The 19,652-nt window shown below is 44.4% G+C and overlaps 1 protein-coding gene across 1 annotated transcript; it reads right to left on the reverse strand.

The window, feature by feature from the left end:
* Nucleotides 1-244: 244 nt before the first annotated feature.
* On the reverse strand, nucleotides 245-885 carry LOC100275279 (uncharacterized). The gene has a single exon (XM_020549281.2). The coding sequence runs from the start codon at nucleotides 782-784 to the stop codon at nucleotides 509-511; it is 276 nt and encodes a 91-aa protein (XP_020404870.1). The 5' UTR covers nucleotides 785-885; the 3' UTR covers nucleotides 245-508.
* Between the last annotated feature and the right edge of the window lie 18,767 nt (nucleotides 886-19,652).

Raw genomic sequence — 19,652 nt, forward strand, 5'->3', positions numbered from 1 at the left:
ATATATACCCCATGTTTGTTTCGGCTTCTGGCAGCTTCTGGCCACCAAAAGCTGCTGCGGACTGCCAAACGCTTAGCTTTTCAGCCAACTTCTATAAAATTCGTTGGAGGCAAAAACCATCCAAAATCAACATAAACACATAATCGGTTGAGTCGTTATAATAATAGGAATCCGTCACTTTCTAAATCCTGAGCCCTATGAACAACTTTATCTTCCTCCACATGTAATCGTAGTGATACTCAGATTCTCCCCACAGCCAGATTCTCCCTACAGTCGGATTTTCAGAAAAGCTGGTCAGAAAAAAGCTCAACCAAACAGGCACATAGTTTGGTGATGGACAGCTGATGAAAACTACTCCACATATACACACACGTTAGGCGTACGGGATACAGTTCCGATGATCACATCGTAAGTTCTAGGCTGACCTCATTTGGAAGGGGCATCGATCGATAGAAAATAAATGCAAAGTGCATCGCCTAGATGATATACTCCAGTAAAGCAGCACGCCTCAGCAGCAATCCATAGACTCCCTGACAGCCACGGACGCCACGGCCTTGGCCCACGCGACCAGTTCCCGCTTCACCCTCCTGTCGTCGTCGCTACGGAGGAGTACTACCACCGGCACCGGCACCGGCACCGGCACCGGCGCAGGCGAAGCGCCGCCGTTCCAGGACGACGACCTTCTTCGCCGCCGCACGGTTCCAGCGTCGTCGTCGAGGGCAACACCAACAGGGACTGCTGCTGCCTCCCTCGCCTCCTGCAGGGCTTTCGCATCCAAGGCCATGGGTGAGGCTGCTGAGGAGCTAGCTGATGCTGATCGAGCAGCCGCGCGCGCGCGCCTTTGCTTGTGGGGCTCCGCGCTGTGTGTGCAGTGGCTCTTCGGTCGGTGCAATTAACGCAACGAGGACACTTATTGGCACGCCCAATATATAGCGAGGAGCGTACGTGATGCACGGGTGCATGGTATGTACACAACCGACCCGATCATGCACATGACCAGACTAAAAAAATAATTATAAGAAGATGCAGTGATGACATTCAGGTCGATCGATGTGAACAAGGCCACATCAGACCGCGCGCGGATAGATAACACCATCATCCGATTATGGACGCGGCCAGGAAAACCGCTATTAAATCCATCGCCGCGTCCCGGTCGATGGGCATCGCTGGGCGTGAAAACTGAGGAGGGCGTTGACCATTCGAGAGATCCGATGGCCACGTCGTTGCAGCTGTGGGACAATCTTAATTATATTGTGTGGCAAAACATCCGTATGCCCTATCTTTAGAGATCAGCGATCAATTAAGATGATATTACTATGGGAAAAACTAGGCGACGACGAAGTATGCAAAAACAATTCCACGTTAATTTAACGATGTTCGGTTGAGATGTGGTATGACAAAATTTGGGGAAGGCAGAGAACACGAATCAACATCCACTCCATTCAAATTCCGAAGTATAAGTTTTTTTTTTGTTCTAGCTTTGTCTAAAGTACCAACCGATGAAGTATAAGGGCTCTAAGCCCTTGAATGGTTTTCCAAATATAAAAAACTACATGATACAACTTTAAACCCCTAAATAATTAATGTTGTCAGACACAACTTATATAGAGACTCTCTCTTTATTTTGTTTCATTTAACCCCCTAAAGATTTGGATTGTACATGCCCTAAAGGCATATTAGCACTAAACGGATAGAAACGCTAATATCAGATATTAACCCGCTAAAACAGCTAAACTCTACATCATTTAGCCCGCGAAAAATTCACTCAGAAGTTGACGTTGTGCGTTGTGGGCCAAATGAAATTTAGGCCCTAAAACAATAACCTGTCGGCCTGTCCTAAAATGAAATTACTGAACCCTAACCGCCACCTCTGTCTTGCTCGTTGCTGCTCTCCTCATCCTCTCTCTCGAGCAGCGACGTCTCCACTGCCTAGTGGAGACCTCAAGGCGGTGCCGTCTTCACGGCCGGTGGCGCAAGCCAAGGCGGCTATAAGTTGCACCGTCGCAACATCTTCACGGCCCGTGGCGCGAGCTCAAGGCGGTTACAGGTGCGTCGTCGGGAAGGCGAAGAAGAGAGCTACATAGGGCGTTGGAGGCGCGAGCTCGACCAGCTACTCGCACGGAGGGACGTGCTCATGCTCTATGCCTCTACGTGCTCCATGCTCGTGCTCTGCACCTCTGCGTGCTCTGTGCTGCTAACATTTGCAAGATTTCATCAGGTGCTCGGTGCTTGTGCTCTGCGCTTTGGCGTGCTTCACTACTCTGCGCAAGCAGATTTCATCCACATCCCTATGCAGACAATCAGACATTGCTCCATTGTTTTACGTAGATTTCATCAAGTGTTCAATTGCTTTGATTTCTAAACAAACTTATCCTCTGTTCTCTTAGTCTCACTTCTTCGTTACAGAATAAGTAAATATGTTACAGGAAACCATCAGTTCTGCTGTTTGCTGCTCTTGTGAATAACTGAATATATCTATTATGTTATCTGCTCTTATAAATATATGTCTCAAGTATTCTAATATTTTTAGTTTTCTAAAAACCGCTAAATCATTTAGCTGCAGCTATATCCTGATATATCCTTTTGTAGCTGCTAAAAAAGATCGGGGATAAATGGCTTATCCTGCTATTTTAAACACTGCTCAACTTTCTAGGAGTACTACCCTTTTGCCAAAGAAGATTGATGCAAAAATAGATTTAGCAATACAGACCAATATCTTTGCTAAATGTTAGTTTTAAAATTTCACAAAGATAGCCATCAATAGAATTCTTGAAATAGCACAAAAGATTATTAAATCAATGCAGACTGCCTTCCTACCTAAGTAGAAACATCATGTAAGGAGATGCTATCTTACACGAGACTACATGAACTCATACAAAGAAATAAAATTAAATATTTTTAAGATTGATTTTAAGGAATTTTTTTTGACAAGGCCATCTAGAATTTCCTACAACAAACCTTACGAATGAAATTAAAGGCCTTGATCCAGCATGGTGCAAGTATGTTCAATCGTTTGTTCAAAGAGGTAATATAAGTATTAAAGTGAATTACTAGATGTGAACCTACTCTTAAACTAAGTCCTAAGCTAAGGTGATCCTTTATCATTAATACTGCTTAATGTAGTAGTTGATATGTTGGCAACCACGGTGTCGAGGGCCCAAGTGAGAGAGGTTGTACTATATTTAGTTGAGGACAGTTTGTCTATATGCATTACGAGGATGATGTAGTTATTTTTCTAGGCCATGATATTGAGCAAGCCAAAACCATGAAGTTACTTCTATGCATGTTTGAACAACCATCTAGTCTTCAAGTTAACATTTACAAAAGCGAGCTATTTTGTTTCAGTGATGCAAAACAAAATGAAGATACCTCTACTAGCATTTCTGCTATAAGATCGGTTCATACCGCTTTCACTATTTGGGTACCCCAATTGAAAGGGTCTACATGTGGATAGACATGAGTGAATAGTCTAATTAAATTTTCTATAAGCCACAAAAACTACTCAAAAGTGTTAGTTGAAGAGATCATCCTAAATGACATTGTTTGTTTAGCCTATGCAATATAATACAAGTCTCTACACAATTCTAGTTGCAAGAACAAGAGCTAAGTATTTTACACAACCAAGCAATTACATGCTCTACCAAAATAACTACGTTGCACTACTAAACTAGAGATCTAGCTATGCCAACTACTAGAGCTACCAAGCAAAAACACAAGCATATATATATATATATATATGTATGTATGTATGTATATGTGTGTGTGTGAAGAATTCAATACCAATAGGGGCAAGTAACACAATGAATTTTCTCAGAGGTTTGGTTGTTTGTTGGCAACGTACGTACCAGTTAAGATGAATCCTAAGTTCATCACTTCACTTGGAATGCTGGTAGAACACTAAAGACCTCTCCAAAACTTGTCCATTTCACTATAGTTAATCTTGACGAATCTTTCATAGGGGGATGAGAATAAAGCCCCTCAAAATTGCACCAGAAACATAACAATCACTAAGATTTTCTTCATGGTCCACCACAAGCATCAAGCCAGCTAGATCGCGACGATCATAATAGTAACAAGAAATGTCAATCATAAAGATTACCTAGTGTCAATAAATACAACCTCAAATACACACTAGGGCTTTTCTAACCTCTCACGAATTAGCACCATGCATAGAGAGAAGAAAGGAGATGCTCTTGAAGATCACAAGATCAATAATTTATGCTCTCAATCTCTCACTTAAAATTGGCATAAAGCTTGAAAGAAAGAGGATGGAAAGAGGGAATGAATTACCAATTTTTGATCTCAAGAATTGCATTTGGGAAAAGTGTGTATATTAAAGGGAAGAAGGAGACGCTTCTGGCCAGGCCTGAGTGTGGAGGCCCAATTTGTAGCCCAGCAAAGAACCCGCCAACGTATCAAGGAGAGCACTCCTCTGACTCGTAGCAAATGGCTTCTGATGCGCAGAAAGGCAAACGACCGCTTGCACCGACTCCCACTTTTAGAGTGTAAACACCCAAAATCATAGTTTGGTGATCTAGAAAGTACTATAAAAAGTTTGGAGTTGAAAATGCCTTTTTATAATAATTTCCTTATAATGCATATGTCCCTAAAGTAAATAAATAATAATATTAAGAGTTTGGTAGTTCAACACTTAGATCCAAATCTTGAATCTAAAATTTAAAGTCGAAACTTGGAACAATAAATAAAAGAAAGGTTTCAATCTATTTGTATTTCCCTTTATAAACTATATAATTAAAGCATTCCTTCAAATATTTTGAACTAAAATAATCCATGGTAAAAATTACATATTAACTCCTCCTAAAAAACTAAATAAGAAGTAGTTACCAAAATAAACAAAGTAATTAAATCATTTCTTCAAACTATGTATCTGAGCCCTTGGCTGCCAATAGTTAGGGGAAGCCCTAGCCTAATGTTGTCATCATGTTCAGCTGTACTAGGTCCCGGACGTCTATAAAAGGAGCCTAGGCCATTTTGACTCCCTCACCCCGATGCACCGGTGACGGGCGCTCACCCACGCGCGCACGACGGCGGCGGTTCCATAAGAGCGTTAGCCTCTCCCATCCTACGCACAACGACGCTTCTCAAGAGCATCGTAGGCCGCCCTCTTCTCATGGGCCCTCTTTTTCTCCTCGTCCTTCTTCTTCTACTGCTGCTCTATAGCCAACCGACGCTGCCCGGTCAGCCGCGTCTTGTAGGATCGGAGGCAGGTTGGTTCGGTACCCCCATAGCCCTTACGGATGGACAGAAGGACAGATTGAGACAAAGAAATAAGGGCAAAGGCAGAAGCAAAAGGTTCAGGACTCATCGGGGATACATAGCCTTGCTCGGGGCGCATCACGACAGGGATGGTATAATCCGCCTTCCCCATCGCCCCCTTGATCCGCTTGAGGAGCTCGTCGGTGGAAAGGGTAGTCACACCATACGGGAACTCTCCATGGAGGCCTCAGGTGAATCTAAAATTTAAAGTCAAAACTTGGAACAATAAATAAAAAAGGTTTCAATCTATTTGTATTTCCATTTATAAACTATATAAGTAAAGCATTGCTTCAAATAATTTGAACTAAAATAATCCATGGTAAAAATTATATATTAACTCCTCATAAAAAACTAAATAAGAAGTAGTTACCAAAATAAACAAAGTAATTAAATCATTCCTTCAAACTATGTATGTATGTATGTATGTATGTATGTATGTATGTATGTATGTATGTATGTATGTATGTATGTATGTATGTATGTATGTATGTATGTATGTATGTATGTATGTATGCTCATGCATGCATGTATGTATGCATGCATGCATGCATTATGCATGTATGTATGCATGTATGCATGCATGCATGCATGTATCTGAGCCCTGGGCTGCCAATAGCTAGGGGAAGCCCTAGCCTAATGTTGTCATCATGTCTAGCTATACCAGGTCCCGGATGTCCATAAAAGGAGCCTAGGACATTTTTGACTCCCTCACCCCAATGCACGGGTGAGTTGCGCTCACCCACGCGCGCGATGGCTGCGGTTCCACGAGAGTGTTAGCCTCTCCCATCCTACGCACGACGACGCTTCTCAAGAGCATCGCAGGCCCCCCTCTTCTCATGGGCTCGCTTTTTCTCCTCGTCCTTCTTCTTCTACTACTGCTTTGTAGCCAACCGACGCTGCCCCGGTTAGCCGCATCTTGTAGGATCAGAGGTAGGGTGGTTCGGTACCCTCATAACCCCTATAGATGGATAGAAGGACAGATTGAGACAAAGAAATAAGGGCGAATGTAGAAGCAAAAGGTCCAGGACTCACCGGGGATACATAGCCCTGCTCGGGGCGCATTACGACAGGGATGGTATAATCCGCCTTCCCCATCGCCCCCCTTGATTCGCTTGAGGAGCTCGTTGGTGGAAAGGGCGGCCAACGCCATACGGGAACTCTCCATGGAGGCCTCGGGCGTCATCTCGTCCAGGCGCAAGCACCGCTCCACCAGCGGCAGCACCCTCCTATGGTGGAAGGCAACGATGACCCTGATCGTGTTAAGCCCCCAGTCACGGAGCCTCTGTAGGGCATCCAGGAGGGGATATAGCTAGGCCTGGTGCTCCCACGGTGTGCCTCACCACCAGTCCTCACCCACAGTAGTCATGACCCGCTTAGTGTACGTAGGTAGCCTCTCGTCATCGTTGCGAAGGTAGAACCAGTGACTCTGCCATCCCTTGTTCGAAGAGGTAAGAGTGGAAGGGATGTACAACTGTGCCCGATCTGAGCGCACCTAGAGTGTGCAGTCACCGACCCTCACCGCGTGGTGGACCTTCTTCACCTCCTAGGGGAGGGAGAACGGCTCTACGTGAAAGAGGTGGAGCCACAGGTCCCAGTGGGGCTCGATCATGAGGTATCCCTCATAGACCGCCGTGTAAATTGCCGCTTGGGCTATGGAGTTGGGGGTTGAAGTTGTGCAACTCACCCCATAGTAGTGCGGAAGCGCCCGCATGAAACGACTCACCGACACTCTGGTCCCCCACTCGTGGAACGAGACGAAGCTAACCACATAGCCTGTGGGCAGAGTTGAAAGCTCCTTATGGGTTTTGGTGGTTTGGATGGCAACCCAATTAAAGGACTAACAGGTGTGCTAAGTGTTGAATAGGTGCTTAATGCAAAGCTTACAGGGTTCAACATAAGTGTACAAGTGTGATGGTCCAAAGACTGAAATATTTATAGATAATGGACATCACAAGTAAGATGGACATTGCTTAAGTGAGACTCGGTGTGTGTAACTCAGAGACAACTGATCAAGCCAAGGATGGAGGCAAGAAGAGCTTCGAGGTACGGAGTGCACGGGAGAAGGTCAAAGAGGCTGAGGAACCCAAAGCCAGGGGGAAGAAGAAGACTTGTAAAGTCAAGGTTGATTAAGTTAAGAAGAGTTATGGTGCATCAAGGATCACTACATATGAAGCGTCCTGATCCTTTGGGACTCAAATGTTGTAACACCCGGTTTTAAAGGGACAAAACCGGGTGCATCTCATACATGCGCCAAGAAGACAACATATATAATAACAGAGTGTATAGAGATAAATGTCATAAAACATCAGAGTATTTATTACATAGCGGAAGACTTAATACAAAATAAAAGAATAAACATAAAACGAACTAAGGATCGTCGGCGCCAATGTCAACTGAGAAACGCCACCTAGATCAGATCATACTCCTCGCCTTGTGGTTCCTCCTGAACCACCTGTTCTTCTCCTGTGGGGGGGTGTGAGACAGCAAGAGTGAGCTCACATACGTTCATAGCTCAACAAGTCGTGGGGAATAATGTGGCATGAACTCACCAAAGGTGGGAGTTCATGTAGTGTAAGGCTGATCAATGAAATAGAGGTTGAGGCTGAGCATTGCTTTTATAAGTTGGTCAAAATTTTATTAGCAATTACTAAGTGTAAGTAAATACCAAACCTTAATAATAATAAAGAACAGTAATAGTAAAATAATCCCAAATGCGATGCAAATGTCAAATTGAATTTAAGTTCCATAATTAATCATGTGAGGGTCCGAGCCGCTCTTGACCGTGAGCACGGCTAGTATACTAGTTTTACACTCTGCAGAGGTTGCACATCTTTACCCACAAGTCGTGTATCCCATGTCGCCTGGGTTTGCAAGGCCCTTAGACACTACCGAGGTGAATGGCTAGGGATCCACTACGAGGCCTTTACAAAGTTCCACTAGCTTCCGAAAACCCGCTACAGTTTATAGGAAGATCCAGTACAGGGTTCCTGGCTGACCGCCATCGCAGCAAAATCAACCAGGGACCTCCCCGCACTGACCTCTCCCCTACTGCCCTTGCCCCTTTCGGGTAAGGCAGCCCTCCACTAGCTTTCCTAGTTAATCAGCCAAGGGCGTCCCATTAAACCCTTGTGGTAGCACTGTTTTCCCGGGTGGTCGCTCCATGTTCCCATTAATTTAATGATCTTAACATGAACAGTAATAATAACAAGATAATAACAGAATAATCATGAATAGTGTATCTCCATACCCAATCCACATAAAGCAATAGCAAGTACTACCCAAAAATATTTCAGGGGTGAACAAGGTATAGAGGTAATCAAAACTGGGGTAACATAAAGGCTCCCATCAAAATTAACCTATGCAGATCATTAAAATTAATAAGAACATGGCTGGGAAAAGTAAGTGATCAAGGGCACAACTTGCCTGCAATGAGCTCCTGCTCAGCTACTTCTACTTGTTGAAGCTCAGGTTCCACAGTGGGTTGCTCGTCTACTCGCATCAACACAATACATACATAGTATAGCCAAAATCAACATCACACCAAACAGATGAATGAAATATACAGTAAAAATCTACACATTAAAATGAAACCATAGGAACTGGAATCACTAAATTTGGAGTTATAGAATTTAAGTTATGAATTTCCTAAGGTTTAATGTGATTAAAATAGAGTTAAGTGACAAATTAATTTTCCTACTGTTTTCATGTAGAAAAAGAGACTCTAGACGATGGAGAATAAAATTACAAAATTTTAAGAACTGGAATGGAGTGATTTGGACTAAAAATGGATTTTCTATGCATTTTACAAGTTTCTATATTTGTTTTTGTATTAAAAACGAATTTCTATAATTAATTCTCTGTTTTTAATCATCTCAGGACTGGGCCTCATTTTTCAGAAAGTCCAGGGGTTAAACCTGCAAAAACTCCACAGACTCAGATCTATCGTGCGCTGGACGACGGGTTGATATAGGTAAAGGACAGGGGCTCTTTAACAAAATGTATCCGCGAAGGGGTATCGGGGATCCAGCGCCGCCGGATTAGAAACGGACGGCACAGATTGGACTAACTTCATTCCGAACCGGTATGTATTTACAGTCGGTCGATCGACAGTGAATGGCTCGGATTAAACCCTAGTTCCCCAAACCGTTATGCAAAGCTAGCCATCGGATCATGGATCGATGGCCCCAAACTCGTTTGCATCCGATCAAATCCCAGCCCTCCATTACGGATCCGAGGACTCACACAACTAAACCTCTCACTATCACACCCGACGGCGGCGCCACCCTCCCTACGGTGGCGGTACTATCACCGGCGTGCAGTCCCCCTGGCTCCCCCCTTCCCCAAAACCCAATCAAAGAGATGCTACATGGTGTGGAGGAGAGGGCGAACGTCATGGGGGCGACGATACCGGTGATTAAGTCCCGACGATCCCTGTCCACGATGCACAGCGGCCCAGCGGCGGGACAAGGGCTCCGGCGAGGTATTGCCATGCCACCCAAGGCAACCCGTGCACTAATTTCCTCACGCACACTTTCCCTTAAAGCCGACGAACACCGCGAGCCACAAGCAAGCACCGCGGCGGTGACACACAATTCTCCCTCTCTGGTTGCCGCCCGCCATAGATGCGCCATGGACGAGCATCCAAGCCATGCCCTGGTGAACTTGCTCCAACCCAAAACGCTTACTATGCAGAGCGAGAAATACAACGAAACCTTGGAAGGAAGTCTTACCGCGTTAGCGGGTGACGAAGGCTAGAGCTTTCCCCGAGCGGACCTGTCACTCATTCGATCACGTCGATGGAGCTCGGTGCGAATTCCCCAATGGTGGCGGGCGCACCACTGGTCACCATGGGCACCCGAACTTGAAGAGAAGGAGGTGGACGAACTGAATGGGTACCGAGCTAAGAGAAAGGACGCTAGTTCATGGACACGGGCGCCGGCGGTGGGTGGCCGGAGAGGGGCGCGCGGCAGCAAGAGCAGGGAGGACGGCGGTCAAGAGTTTTATACTAGGGTCGAGACCTATTTTGGGGGAAAGGTCAGAGGAGCGCGAGATGCACGCGACGCCTGTTGCGAACGGCCAACGGAGAAGAAGGAGGTCGCTGCGAACGGGGCAATTCCGTTCCGAGGTAGCAGGAGGAACTAGTCAATGGGCCTCGCGAGTCAGTGCCCTCCCCACGACGAATGACTAGCATGCGCTGGCATAGTGCGACCGACGGGGTGGGTCCACCAGTCAGTGTGACCACAGTTGGGCTGGCGGGATTGGGGTAAATGGGCCGAAAGTGAGGTAGCCGGTCCAGACGGTTTTAGTTCTTCTTTTTCTATTTTCTCTTTTAAATCTCCATTTTGAATTCAAACTTGTTTGTGAGCTTCATACCTGAGTTAAAAGCCTAAATTAAAATATAAGTAGGACCAAAATGTATTTATTCATATATTTATTTTCTCTATTTTGTATAATATTTTCCTTCTTTATTTTCCCAATTTTTAGAATTTAAATTTAGGCTAAATCTCAAATTCTCATTATTATCTTATTTTTATTCATATTATTATTGTTTTAAATGCACGAACAAAAATCCAATATGATGCAATGGTTTACTTGTGTTTTAGTAAAGGTTTTTCTCATTTTTAAACATGATCAGTCACATGTGATGATGAGTAATAGTCACCAAACATTGAGATCAACCCTATTTCCATTGTTTACATATTTGGGTATTACAAATCCTACCCCCTTAACAAGAATCTCGTCCTCGAGATTTAAGAAGATCTAAGGAAAAGATGGGGAAAATCTATGCGAGGCTCTTCTTCTCTCTCCCAAGTAGCTTCATTTTCTCCATGATGGCTCCATTGTACTTTGCACATCTTTATCACCTTATTTCTTGTAACTCGAGCCAAAGTGTCAAGAATCTTAATGGGGTATTCCGTATAAGTCAAATAATCCTGATCACTGAATTCCTCCACAGGTAGCTGCTCATCAGGGACACATAGACACTTCTTAAGTTGAGACACATGGAATACATTATGCACATCAGATAGATTATCAGGTAGCTCGAGTTGATAGGCCATCTCTCCAACTCGCCTAAAAACTCTGGATGGTCCAATAAAGTGAGGGGACAATTTGCCCTTAACTTTAAATCTCCTCATTCCACGAAGTGGTGATACCTTGAGGTACACATAATCTCTTTCCTCAAATTCCAGTGGCCTCCTTCTATTATCAGCATAGCTCTTTTGCCTGGTTTGAGCTATCCTCAAATTCTCTCAAATCATACGGACTTGTTCTTCTACTTCTTGAATCAGTTCAGGCCTAAAGAACTGTCTTTCTCCAGTTTGATCCTAATATAGAGGAGTCCTGCACTTACTCCCATATAAGGCCGCAAAAGGTGACATCTTCAGACTGGCCTGATAGCTATTATTATATGAGAACTCAGCATATGGTAAACTTTTATCCCAACTTCCTCCATGCTGAAGGGCACAAGCTCTCAACATATCTTCCAATACTTGATTGGTCGTTTCAGTCTGTCCATCAGTCTGAGGGTGATAAGCCGGACCGAAGTTCAACTTTGTGTTCATATTCTCATGAAAACTTTTCCAAAATCTGGGGGTAAATTGTGATCCTCTATCCGAGACGATCCTCTTCGGTACACCGTGTAGAGACACAATTCGATCCATATATAACTCTGCCAATTAAGATCCCTTATAAGTAGTCTTGACCAGAATGAAATGAGCCACTTTGGTCAGTCTATCCACAATAACCCATATAGAATCACATCCTTTCGAGGTGCGAGGCAATCCAATAATGAAGTCCATACCAATCTCTTCCTACTTCCATTCGAGTATCTTTAATGGGTACAATAGTCCAGCTAGCCTCTGGTGTTCAGCCTTAACTTATTGACACACATCGCACATAGCCACATGTGCAGCCACATCTCTTTTCAATCCATACCACTAGTATTTCTGCTTCGAATCCTGATACATCTCGGTACTACCAGGATGAATAGAATAATCCAAGTCATGGGCCTCCTTTAAAATAGTCTCTCGAATGCTTTCAATATCAGGAACACATATCCTGTCCTTGAACCAAACAGTGCCTTGCTCATCTTCCGTGAATTCCGGAACTCGACCCACAGTAATCAGATCCTTAATTTCTTTTATTTTAGCATCGTCAAGTTGACCTTTGCGGATTTCTTGCTCCAAAGTAGGTTCCACATCAATCGTAACTCCTTTAGTTTGAGCAACTATCCCCAGGTTAAGTCTCCTGAAATCCTCAACAATCTCATCGGGTAGCTGGGCAGCAACAGCTAAATGAACATGCTCCTTTCGACTCAAGGCATCTGCAACCAAATTTGCCTTGCCCGAGTGATAGTGAATCTCCAAATCATAATCCTTAATAAGCTCCAACCAACGGCGTTGCCTAAGGTTGAGATCCTTCTGAGTGAATATGTACTTCAAGCTCTTATGATCCGTATATACTTGGCACTTAGTTCCCATGATGTAGTGTCTCCAAATCTTAAGTGCATGCACAACTGCTGCCAATTCCAAGTAATGAGTGGGGTAGTTCAATTCATGTTTCCGTAATTGACGAGACGCATAGGCAATCACATGTCCTTCTTGCATAAGCACACATCCTAAGCCTTGGCCACATGCATCACAATAGATATCAAATCCTTTCTGTAGGTCGGGCATAACCAATACTGGTGGCGACATCAATCTTTTCTTCAATTGATCAAAGTTGTCTTGACACTTCTCGTCCCACTTAAATTCTCTTCCTTTCTCCAAAAGCGAAGTCATAGGCTTAGCAATCCTTCAATAAATCTCCTTAACCTTAGCAGGATCCACTGATATTCCTCCATTGGATATGATATGTCCAAGGAATGACACCTCGTCAATCCAAAACTCGCATTTGCCATACTTGGCGTAGAGTTGATTATCTCTTAGCTTCTGTAGCACCAATCTCAGATGTTCCTCATGATCGCTATCACTCTTGGAATAGATAAGAATATCGTCGATGAATACTACGACGAATCTGTCCAAATACTCCATAAACACCTTGTTCATCAAGTTCATAAAATAAGCTAGGGCATTGGTTAATCCAAACGACATAACAGTAAACTCATATAATCCATATCGAGTCGAGAAAGCCGTCTTGGGAATATCCGATGGCCTAATCTTCATTTGATGGTAACCCGATCGGAGATCAATCTTCGAGAATACCCTTGCATCTCTCATCTGATCAAATAAATCTTCAATGTGGGGTAATGGATACTTGTTCTTCACAGTAACATCATTAAGGGTCCTATAATCCACGCACATCCCTTGTGATCCTTCTTTCTTCTGTACAATTAGAACCGGTGCTCCACAAGGTGAAGAATTCAGATGAATATATCCAGCCTCTTGTAATTCCATTAATTGCTTCTTAAGTTCCTTTAGTTCTCCTACGGACATCCTATATAGCCGTTTAGAAATATGAGCAGTCCCAGGTAAGAGATCAATGACCAACTCAACTTCCCATCTACTAAGAATGTCGCTAGTCTGATGGTGGTAGTTACTACAACCTCAACTTCGAATCTTTCTCCTTTGGAACTGGTGAGTTCTACGGTTCCCTTAGCACAGTGTATAAACTGTCTTTGCCTTTCTTAACCACGATATACCAAGGATCACGTCTATACTGCTCTCTTCTAACAGTATAGGGGTAGCCATCTAGATTAGAAACATAGGGTAAGAAAGGAAGGATTGTAGACAAGGCAGGTGATTACGAATTATGTTACTTTGGGGGATTCATTAGCTAAGTGTGTTGCCTACTAAGGCTAATTCATTACCTTATAGTGGTACATGCTAAGATGCCCAACTATAATGTTTCAATCAATCAAAGAAGCAAATCAAGCATTTATCATCAGAACAATCAACCAACATTTTTTTTAAAAAAAATAGAGAAAATAGTTTTAGTTTTTGTCGTAGGTCTCCTATCTCTTAAAAAAGATCACAAATGTAGGATTCCCAGGTGTGAAATCCATCTTGTCTCAGAGTAGAAAAGATAAGATTAATCAGAGTAGAGTAGCAGAAGGTGAGACAAGATCAAGATGAGATAAGTATAGAATGAGTCAGAGTAAGGTAAGTAGGTAAGGGTTTTGTCCATTTCTATCTAGGTTTCGTCCTACAGTCAACATTTCCTCTGATACCACTTCTGTAACACCCGGTTTTAAAGGGACAAAACCGGGTGCATCTCATACATGCGCCAAGAAGACAACATATATAATAACAGAGTGTATAGAGATAAATGTCATAAAACATCAGAGTATTTATTACATAGCGGAAGACTTAATACAAAATAAAAGAATAAACATAAAACGAACTAAGGATCGTCGGCGCCAATGTCAACTGAGAAACGCCACCTAGATCAGATCATACTCCTCGCCTTGTGGCTCCTCCTGAACCACCTGTTCTTCTCCTGTGGGGGGGTGTGAGACAGCAAGAGTGAGCTCACATACGTTCATAGCTCAACAAGTCGTGGGGAATAATGTGGCATGAACTCACCAAAGGTGGGAGTTCATGTAGTGTAAGGCTGATCAATGAAATAGAGGTTGAGGCTGAGCATTGCTTTTATAAGTTGGTCAAAATTTTATTAGCAATTACTAAGTGTAAGTAAATACCAAACCTTAATAATAATAAAGAACAGTAATAGTAAAATAATCCCAAATGCGATGCAAATGTCAAATTGAATTTAAGTTCCATAATTAATCATGTGAGGGTCCGAGCCGCTCTTGACCGTGAGCACGGCTAGTATACTAGTTTTACACTCTGCAGAGGTTGCGCATCTTTACCCACAAGTCGTGTATCCCATGTCGCCTGGGTTTGCAAGGCCCTTAGACACTACCGAGGTGAATGGCTAGGGATCCACTACGAGGCCTTTACAAAGTTCCACTAGCTTCCGAAAACCCGCTACAGTTTATAGGAAGATCCAGTACAGGGTTCCTGGCTGACCGCCATCGCAGCAAAATCAACCAGGGACCTCCCCGCACTGACCTCTCCCCTACTGCCCTTGCCCCTTTCGGGTAAGGCAGCCCTCCACTAGCTTTCCTAGTTAATCAGCCAAGGGCGTCCCATTAAACCCTTGTGGTAGCACTGTTTTCCCGGGTGGTCGCTCCATGTTCCCATTAATTTAATGATCTTAACATGAACAGTAATAATAACAAGATAATAACAGAATAATCATGAATAGTGTATCTCCATACCCAATCCACATAAAGCAATAGCAAGTACTACCCAAAAATATTTCAGGGGTGAACAAGGTATAGAGGTAATCAAAACTGGGGTAACATAAAGGCTCCCATCAAAATTAACCTATGCAGATCATTAAAATTAATAAGAACATGGCTGGGAAAAGTAAGTGATCAAGGGCACAACTTGCCTGCAATGAGCTCCTGCTCAGCTACTTCTACTTGTTGAAGCTCAGGTTCCACAGTGGGTTGCTCGTCTACTCGCATCAACACAATACATACATAGTATAGCCAAAATCAACATCACACCAAACAGATGAATGAAATATACAGTAAAAATCTACACATTAAAATGAAACCATAGGAACTGGAATCACTAAATTTGGAGTTATAGAATTTAAGTTATGAATTTCCTAAGGTTTAATGTGATTAAAATAGAGTTAAGTGACAAATTAATTTTCCTACTGTTTTCATGTAGAAAAAGAGACTCTAGACGATGGAGAATAAAATTACAAAATTTTAAGAACTGGAATGGAGTGATTTGGACTAAAAATGGATTTTCTATGCATTTTACAAGTTTCTATATTTGTTTTTGTATTAAAAACGAATTTCTATAATTAATTCTCTGTTTTTAATCATCTCAGGACTGGGCCTCATTTTTCAGAAAGTCCAGGGGTTAAACCTGCAAAAACTCCACAGACTCAGATCTATCGTGCGCTGGACGACGGGTTGATATAGGTAAAGGACACGGGCTCTTTAACAAAATGTATCCGCGAAGGGGTATCGGGGATCCAGCGCCGCCGGATTAGAAACGGACGGCACAGATTGGACTAACTTCATTCCGAACCGGTATGTATTTACAGTCGGTCGATCGACAGTGAATGGCTCGGATTAAACCCTAGTTCCCCAAACCGTTATGCAAAGCTAGCCATCGGATCATGGATCGATGGCCCCAAACTCGTTTGCATCCGATCAAATCCCAGCCCTCCATTACGGATCCGAGGACTCACACAACTAAACCTCTCACTATCACACCCGACGGCGGCGCCACCCTCCCTACGGTGGCGGTACTATCACCGGCGTGCAGTCCCCCTGGCTCCCCCCTTCCCCAAAACCCAATCAAAGAGATGCTACATGGTGTGGAGGAGAGGGCGAACGTCATGGGGGCGACGATACCGGTGATTAAGTCCCGACGATCCCTGTCCACGATGCACAGCGGCCCAGCGGCGGGACAAGGGCTCCGGTGAGGTATTGCCATGCCACCCAAGGCAACCCGTGCACTAATTTCCTCACGCACACTTTCCCTTAAAGCCGACGAACACCGCGAGCCACAAGCAAGCACCGCGGCGGTGACACACAATTCTCCCTCTCTGGTTGCCGCCCGCCATAGATGCGCCATGGACGAGCATCCAAGCCATGCCCTGGTGAACTTGCTCCAACCCAAAACGCTTACTATGCAGAGCGAGAAATACAACGAAACCTTGGAAGGAAGTCTTACCGCGTTAGCGGGTGACGAAGGCTAGAGCTTTCCCCGAGCGGACCTGTCACTCATTCGATCACGTCGATGGAGCTCGGTGCGAATTCCCCAATGGTGGCGGGCGCACCACTGGTCACCATGGGCACCCGAACTTGAAGAGAAGGAGGTGGACGAACTGAATGGGTACCGAGCTAAGAGAAAGGACGCTAGTTCATGGACACGGGCGCCGGCGGTGGGTGGCCGGAGAGGGGCGCGCGGCAGCAAGAGCAGGGAGGACGGCGGTCAAGAGTTTTATACTAGGGTCGAGACCTATTTTGGGGGAAAGGTCAGAGGAGCGCGAGATGCACGCGACGCCTGTTGCGAACGGCCAACGGAGAAGAAGGAGGTCGCTGCGAACGGGGCAATTCCGTTCCGAGGTAGCAGGAGGAACTAGTCAATGGGCCTCGCGAGTCAGTGCCCTCCCCACGACGAATGACTAGCATGCGCTGGCGTAGTGCGACCGACGGGGTGGGTCCACCAGTCAGTGTGACCACAGTTGGGCTGGCGGGATTGGGGTAAATGGGCCGAAAGTGAGGTAGCCGGTCCAGACGGTTTTAGTTCTTCTTTTTCTATTTTCTCTTTTAAATCTCCATTTTGAATTCAAACTTGTTTGTGAGCTTCATACCTGAGTTAAAAGCCTAAATTAAAATATAAGTAGGACCAAAATGTATTTATTCATATATTTATTTTCTCTATTTTGTATAATATTTTCCTTCTTTATTTTCCCAATTTTTAGAATTTAAATTTAGGCTAAATCTCAAATTCTCATTATTATCTTATTTTTATTCATATTATTATTGTTTTAAATGCACGAACAAAAATCCAATATGATGCAATGGTTTACTTGTGTTTTAGTAAAGGTTTTTCTCATTTTTAAACATGATCAGTCACATGTGATGATGAGTAATAGTCACCAAACATTGAGATCAACCCTATTTCCATTGTTTACATATTTGGGTATTACAAATGTGATACAAATACTAGTCCCAGGAGGCTAGTAACCACATTCCTTACTTCAAATAGTACAGAGTTCGAATAAAGGTTATTACAATACCAGAGTACAAGCTCGAGAGAGCCAAGAATACAAAGCGCAGTAGGAGATAAACTAGCCCAGCCACAGGCAGAACTGGGTGCAGGCACAGCCCCCTTAATCAAGCATAGCAGAAAAGAAGTCTTTAGCTGATGAAAAAAACATAAATAAATCTAGGTGAATACACTAGGTATTCCGCAAGCCCATCCCGCTCCTGTAAGGAGAAAGGGACCTATATCATACATGCTTTATATGGTGGAGTTGAAGTCACTCTTCTTTTTCTCAGAGAAAGGCAGTACTTTTAGGGTTTTTTCCCAAAGAAGGAAAAATAACACAGTACCCGACCACCACTGAGCTTCCCGCTCCTGTGGCTTCGTTTTTTTAATTTCAAGAACACACTCACACCCATTCCCCTATTCACGGAGGTTGTAAAAACACTAATTGCCATACCACACCAGACTCGTCCATACCAGTGGACACGGACTATTCGAATAGGTTTGAAACTCTACCCAGAGGGGTACACTTTACCCACTAGTCCGGCTATGCGATCCCATGGCCAATGAGATCCGAATCCGAATCTCTTTCTTCCCTCGCACGTCCTAACCTTAGCGGTTATACCGGAAGGAGTCAGGCCACCGCCATGTCCAAACCGGATAAAACATTCCCCCTCCTTATCCTCCCGGTGCTCCCTAGCCTTCATAACCCTGGGGTTGGATCGTACGAGTTTAGATTGAGTGACTGCCCACACAGACTCGAGTGGTTGTACTTATCATGAGTATAGGTAGTGAAGGATGACAAACCGGTCCTTATATGAGGGGACGATCCTTCTGCTCACACCTAAACCAGTTGAGCCATCACCTTAGGCCCTCCCCTAAACCAGGGAGTCCCTGATCATCCCACTCACAAGGTGATGAGGGTGAATACCCTTCATCACACACTTTTTTTAAACATCGCTTAGTCAAAACTGCTGCTCTTTTCCCATCCCACATTTTGTACTCAAAAGATGTTTGTTAATGCGGGCTATCACTCTGCTCACAATGCAAATATTCCATCCCTTAATTCCTGCCCTTCTTTCGGGGCTACGGGTTCCGGATTGACGGTCCCCGCTTCTTCTAGCAAAACAGGCAATAAACAATACATCAAACAGTGGTTGAGTGGAGTGTGTCAAGTTCCTAATATTATCATTTTATGTGACTTTAGAAAGTGTTTGGATAATTTTTGGTACATAAAATATCAAGACATAAATAACTAAATGGGAAAAAGATGAAAAAGAAAAAAAGGAAAAGGATTTTTGGCTTGGTGGGCCGGGGGGAGGATTCCGGCCCAGCCGGGTGCAGGTGCGCGCGCTGGCGCGGGCGAGCCGGCCCAGCATGGCCCAAGGGCGAGAGACGGCGCCGGCGCGTGAGGAGACGGTGTCGGCCATGGGCCCACGCGCCAGGGAGAGCGGGAGGGGAGACAGCGTCAGCGCGCGATGGGGCACGGGCGAACCGGCCGACCCGTGGGGAAAACCCGGCTGCCGGCGGGTTCAATGGCGATTTGCCGCCGGTGGCCCGGTTCCTGGGGATCGGGTAGGTGCCAAAGAACGAGAAGAGGCTGGCGAGCCTAAAGGTGGGTCCAATTTC

This window comes from Zea mays, chromosome 2, assembly GCF_902167145.1.
Source record: "Zea mays cultivar B73 chromosome 2, Zm-B73-REFERENCE-NAM-5.0, whole genome shotgun sequence".
NCBI lineage: Eukaryota > Viridiplantae > Streptophyta > Magnoliopsida > Poales > Poaceae > Zea > Zea mays.